The sequence below is a fragment of the Aulonocara stuartgranti genome, assembly GCF_965226115.1.
Source record: "Aulonocara stuartgranti genome assembly, chromosome: 19".
Taxonomy (NCBI): domain Eukaryota; kingdom Metazoa; phylum Chordata; class Actinopteri; order Cichliformes; family Cichlidae; genus Aulonocara; species Aulonocara stuartgranti.
In genome coordinates this window covers 3,388,174-3,394,173 of record NC_138955.1, presented here as the reverse complement: position 1 = coordinate 3,394,173, position 6,000 = coordinate 3,388,174, and the positions used below count along the sequence as shown (strand labels likewise).

The 6,000-nt window shown below is 42.5% G+C and overlaps 1 protein-coding gene across 1 annotated transcript; it reads right to left on the bottom strand.

Annotated features, from left to right (window-relative positions):
- Positions 1-857: 857 nt before the first annotated feature.
- LOC309695302 (homeobox protein SIX6) lies at positions 858-3,458 on the bottom strand. The gene is made up of 2 exons (XM_082515835.1): positions 2,144-3,458; positions 858-1,155 (listed from the first exon to the last, which is right to left on the bottom strand). Exons 1-2 carry the CDS (start codon positions 2,713-2,715, stop codon positions 990-992), a joined length of 738 nt encoding a protein of 245 aa, XP_082371961.1. The 5' UTR covers positions 2,716-3,458; the 3' UTR covers positions 858-989.
- Between the last annotated feature and the right edge of the window lie 2,542 nt (positions 3,459-6,000).

The window sequence follows — 6,000 nt, the reverse complement described above, 5'->3', positions numbered from 1 at the left end:
CGAGGTCCACAATCTGTGCTGTGTTTTGATCTCCATGGTCTCTCCCGCAGATCATCCGGGTTAGTGAGCCGGCCTTTCCGTGACCTCTCGCTGTCACCCTGCATTACAGGACGCAAAGCATGTCGGCCAATTAGGCCTCACTCTGAAACGTGTCAAGGAGTCGAGCATCGAGGTATCAAAACGAATATCACTAGAACGTTTGTCTTAGCGAAAAAATCCAAGATTATTATATAACAGCATATGAATGTTCATATTTTTACAGCTTTATTAACACTTTGTTTTTTCTCCTCTTACTCTATCCACACGACAATCCAAGAAATAAGACTGAACTTTAAACTCTCTTGAATCAACAATTATTTTTATTAAGTTATCTTTACGGGGTTTTTTTCTTTTTACTGAAACACATGTTCACTAAAGCGCGCATGCTCAACGGGTTTACCTGTGTAGAAGGTAAGTATTAAAAACACCAAGCAAATGAATATGAAATTCGAAGAGACAGAGCAGATCGTTTTAAATAGGCAAATAAACATTATTTATAAAACTTTAAAGTAAAAATATCACAGTTCTTTTCAACATGAAATACCCACAGAGAACAGCAGGTTAGGCGCGTGTGGATGTCTTCATCCCTTTTTCCTTTTTTTCCTTTTACTTATTTTTTCTTCTTCTTTTTTTAACGTTTCATCTCGAAGCGTTGGCTTATTAGTCCGTGAAATGTGTTTCGTCCAAGTGTTAAGTTCAGTTATCCGCACGTGGGTAAAACGCAAACAAAAGTATAGGCCTAAAAGGATAAGGACGGGCAGTCCGCAGCAGATCACAGATCCCTTTATGTTTTGGCAGCCGTCAAATATTAGTTTGTGTGTGTATGTATGTGTATGTGTGTGTATGTTCTTTTTTTTTTTTTTTATCTCAACGCAGGCACTATGACTTGTTTATTGGATTGTCTTTCACTCGTATCCCCTTTTAATTCATTAACACCCTCGATCTGCCCGTCAGATGTCACATTCACTGTCGCTGGAGGTGATAGAGATGGCCGAGGCGGCTGCTTTGCTGGACAGACTGGCCTCGGGACTGGAGGAGTTCCCCAGGCGGTCCACGGTGCCATCCTCGTCCGCCAGGGAGCGAACCGAGCCGCCGGACAGGACCTGCTGCTGGAGCCTGAGCAGAGGAAGGAGAGACATGACAATAAAAGCCCGTCTGTTTCGAGGATCATCAAAATTATTGTCTATAAGTATATAATATATACAGAACATATATAATATATTGTCTACATCGATTATTTACAAAATGGATTTTTTTATTAGATTAAAAAAAATAAAAAATCCTAAACAAACATACAGAAGAAGAAAAATGTCTACTTTTGCTTAAACAAAACAAAACAAAAATATTAAATGGAATCTGTGAAATCTGACTTTTTTCTTAGTGAATTTATAATTGATACATTTTTACCACGTACCACAGGGAGACAGCAAATATATTATTTGGATAACTGTTGGATATGGGACAATTTCAAATGTCATTCTCAGTAGTAAATGTCTAGCTTACACAAGGCTTTATGAAACATAACCTTATGTAAGTCGACCGACCATCTAACAGGCAGATAGAGCCGGTGAAAATAGTTCTTTGAAAGCACAACGTGACATCAGTTAAACTGCATGTAAAAGCAATTAGATTTATGTTGTTTGTGTTATTATTACTGCTAATAATAGTACCAGGAGAATACTGGAGTCACTGTTAATAAAATACCATTAATGTAGTTGCAGGGTCGACTTAATTTCAGTCGGAATATTACACTTAAATAATACAAATGTTTATTCAGAGTCCAAATAATTCATTGCTGACAGGAGAAAACGGAGAAACCCGTTGCCATTTTTTGGTTGTGCTGGTTGGCCATTTTCTGCGATTCAACACAGACACTGAAAGCGGCGTTTATTACAAAAGAAGAAGAAGAAAATCGGGATTACGGTATAATTTTGACTTTAATATGATTTGATGTCAGAGCTGATTGCCTCCAAAGAGGCACGTATACTAAACTGAAAGCAGGGCAAATCACTTGATGGGCAGTAATGGAGTGTGGGTATGTTTCGTTTCTGACGCGTTCGCGTAAATTAGGATTGTGGCGGTGACGGTTATGCACGGAGCTCACCTGTTCTTCGCGGCCGCCGCTCTGTCTCTTTGTCTGCGATTTTTGAACCAGTTTCCTACTTGTGTGGGTGTAAGTCCAGTAGCCTGTGCAAGCTCCCTCTTTTTGCTGGGATTTGGATAGGGATCCTGCAAATACCACTCTCTTAACAAGTGCCGGGTTCTCTCCTTGAAGCAGTGGGTTTTCTGCTCTCCATCCCAGATGGTTCTGGGCAGGGGAAACTTCTTCCGCACCCTGTATTTGTCCACCGGTCCCAGCGGGCGGCCCCGCAGCTTCTCAGCCTCCTGGTAGTGCGCTTCGAGCCACAGCGCCTGCAGCTTCGTATGCGACTCTTTGGTGAACTTGTGGTTCTCCAGGATATGGTAGAGTTCACGGAAATTGCCAGTGTGGAACGCGACGACAGCCCGGGCCCTGAGCACCGACTCGTTCTTGTTGAGGACCTCGCAGGCCGCTGGCGCGACGGGCAGCGACCAGAGGAAGCGGCCCAGGCGCTCGACATCCCCGCTCTCCTCCAGAGTCTCGCAGACCCCGGCGACCTGCTGGGGGCTGAAATTCAAGATGGGCAACTGAAACATGGAGGCTTCTCCCGTGTTTCCCTCTCCCCCTCCTTTCTCCTCTCTCTCTCTCTCTCTCTCTCTCTCCTCCGCGCCGAGTCCTCTGCTTCTTCTTCCCGTGCGCCGAGGCAATCCAAGACAACCCAGAAAACAAGGCAATCCCAAAGTTATCGAACCAATCGTCTGACCAGCCGTGAAAAAACGCACACTCCAAAAACGCCACAGAGGAGGGACAATGCTGCGTGGGGGCCGGCTACCGCATCCTCTGGGCTTGGCAAACTTGGCAGGCAAAGGGCTGAAGGTGCAAGGGGAAAAATTAAAGCCACTGCGGCGGTGTAGTCTATTTTTCAAGGTATGCTGGGATTGAATGTACGAAAGAATTAAAGCCCGAGCTGAGATGTATTTTTAAGGAGGGGGGAGAGAAAAAGACAGTCAAGCCCCCTCCGATGATTTCCTATTGGACTTGGCAGATTGGCTGCCCGGTTGCCATGGATGCACGTCAATCACTGTCAAGTTCAGCCAATCAGGCGGAAAGGAGCACTCAGCACCACCCTTTTCAAAAATAATATAAACATTTTGACCTTTTCTGCTTGGCGTCTTCAAACGTTTAGCTGCCTCTCCGTGCTCTCCTCCGCCTTTGTGCGCGGCGGGCGGTGTTAAAGGAAGAGTCCTATATAGTGAAGTGCCCGAGCAGACAGACACGCTCAGTCTCCCTTTATGAAACAGGCTTTACGCAGCAAAATGACACATCCCCGATGACTATAGGCTGCCCCGTCCTGCCCTGCCCTGAGGTAATAAATAAATAAATAAACAAATAAATAAATAACAACAGATAATATTAGACGGCGTGGAAGCTAAATTCGACACATCACATTTGTAGTTGTGTTTAGCATGGCCTGCTAGGCTGCCATGCTTTCTGTGATGTACCCTCCGTCATAAGTCGGCCCATCGTACGCCTGTAAGAATCTTATAAAGCGCTACTGTAAGCGCCACTATACCGTATTTTAAATGCTTGTTTTGCCTTTTAAAATATATATTTTTGTCCTTTCGCACGTCTAATATAAAATTATGCCACAGTGCAAGTGCACAAATATAAATAAAGTGTGATTGTCGGTATTTATTAAAGCATTTCAACAGGACCTCAAATCTGCAGCCAACCTTGAACAGCTGCAAAATCTTTATTAACAATAATCATAATAAAATATTATCAGGTGTCGCCGGTGAAGCGCGCTCTTTTAAATAACCCGTGAACAAATGCTCCTTTTTTCTTTTCTTTTCTTTCTTTTCTTCCAAATGGCTAAATGTTTGCTGTTGTTTAACAGTCGTAAGTGTGATGACAGCCTTTAGGTACCTTTATTCAGTTTTGTGTTGCTGTTGTTGGTTTTGTTGTTATTTTTTCCTCTCTCTTTTTTAATTTACAGTAGCCTCCATCAGCGCGCACGCGTTTGCGTCCGTCCAGCTCGTGATAGCTGTAAAACAAAGCAGGGAGAGAAATATTTGTGTATATAGGATTATCATGGCCCCGCCAGGCGACTCGGTTTTAGTATCAGACACATTCCGTTTTGTGCACAGGCTGATTTAGTAAATAAGAGGGCGGATAGATAGCGCAGATGGTTTGAAGTGTCAGGTCAGATTATTTCATGGCTGGATACAGTAGTAAAGTTCATTCTGACGGAAAAGCCTGATATCATTTTCACAGATACCCCCCTCCCCCCGCCTCTCTCTTTCTCTCCCTCTCTCTGTCGTGCACGTGCGCGCACGCACCACACGCTCGATCCAAATCCCCTTCGGGATGTTTTTGCATGAATTATAGACTCTTGATGTGGGGTTATGAAATGCCTTCTGTACAAGAAGCTGTTCAGTCTTTGGCTGTTTCATTTTATATATTAAATAATAATAATAATGAGCACAATCAGTTAGTTTGTCAAAAATATGCACCACGTTATCTTTCAAAAATTGCGCACGCAAGAGGAGCAATGTACAGACTGGGACTATTTAACTTGTATTTGACCGGGGTCGCCACTCATTCACCCATACTACAACACCAATGGCAGTAAATAAAGAATAAGACCGCAATCGGAAGAAGCAGTGGAAATAAATTGTGAGGGCGACTGACAAGGTGCTGGCTTGAAATATTTAGCTGCCTGTAAATATTTCATTCCTGCAGGCTTCCCGACTCACCCTAAATTTACAAGGACTGCAATGCTTTCTCCAGGAAGCGTGCATCAATAAAAAATAAACCTGATTTAGATCTCTTAAATGGAGAACTGGAAATAACTATTGTACCTCATCCTGTGTAAACAACACGTCTACCTTATAGGCATGTTTTTAAAGATTTATATAATTTTTTTAAGAAAAAGTTGATTTTTTTTTCATAGTGACATTCACTATATGAGCAGGCTTATTGCGCTAATAAACAGGCGTTTGTGCATATTTATCTCGCGTAAAGGCTCACAAATGTAACATTTCCTTTTATTTAGCCAGTTGTTTCTGCTACTTCGTGAACCTGTGATTATACCTTATCCAACACCGCCACAGGTTGGCAATGCAATCCTAAATATCGACTGCTGAGCGATTGACGCCCAAAGTGTACAGCAATGCGTAAAGGCCTATGACACCATGTCAGAAGGATAGGCCTCCTGACACCAATATCTCCGCACATGCAGCGTAGGGACACAGTGGACGTCATTCAAACGCATCTGTTTTCTTTCTTTTGTCTGTTTGTTTCACCAATCCCAAAGCCTCTCTTCAGTCCTCAGTTACACACACACACGAACGCACAAACTTCAGGCTATTTCAGCTTTCTATATATTAGAGTTGGCAAATCCCTCTTGTTAATGCGGTGCAAGCAAAGGCAGCTGTAGATACACGCTTTCAGACTGAAGGGATAGCCCGTGGGTTATAACCGCCAAACGATTCAGTCTGACCTATTGGATAGTTTTGTAAAGAGTGATAATTGCAGTTACTAAAAATTAATTGTTCTATAATAACATGCACTGATATTCTTGCTGTGGCGATACCACCATTATTGCATATTGTGTGAATCGGTTTAAGCATTTCTATATGTGAATGTGCTGTTTAAACGTTTAAGTGAGATATTATTTGCAAAATATTTTACATATAAGAGTGTTGTAGCTTTTTTCTGTAAACGGCACTTGCAGTGACAGCAGACAGACTAAATGTGGACATATTGTTCAAACTGCACTGACTTTTCTGTTTTTTTTTTTTCAGCTGTTCATCATCTGTCTGTGAAAGGATGCTTCATTAAAGGTGAACATTTTCACAGTGCAGTGTGAGCCTACTTCT

Excerpts from the sequence above, each read along its gene's own strand:
- LOC309695302 (XM_082515835.1), bottom strand. The coding sequence starts at position 2,715 with ATGTTTCAGTTGCCCATCTTGAATTTCAGCCCCCAGCAGGTCGCCGGG. Across the intron at positions 1,156-2,143 it reads GCGGCGGCCGCGAAGAACAG|GCTCCAGCAGCAGGTCCTGT; the intron begins GTGAGCTCCGTG and ends TCCTCTGCTCAG.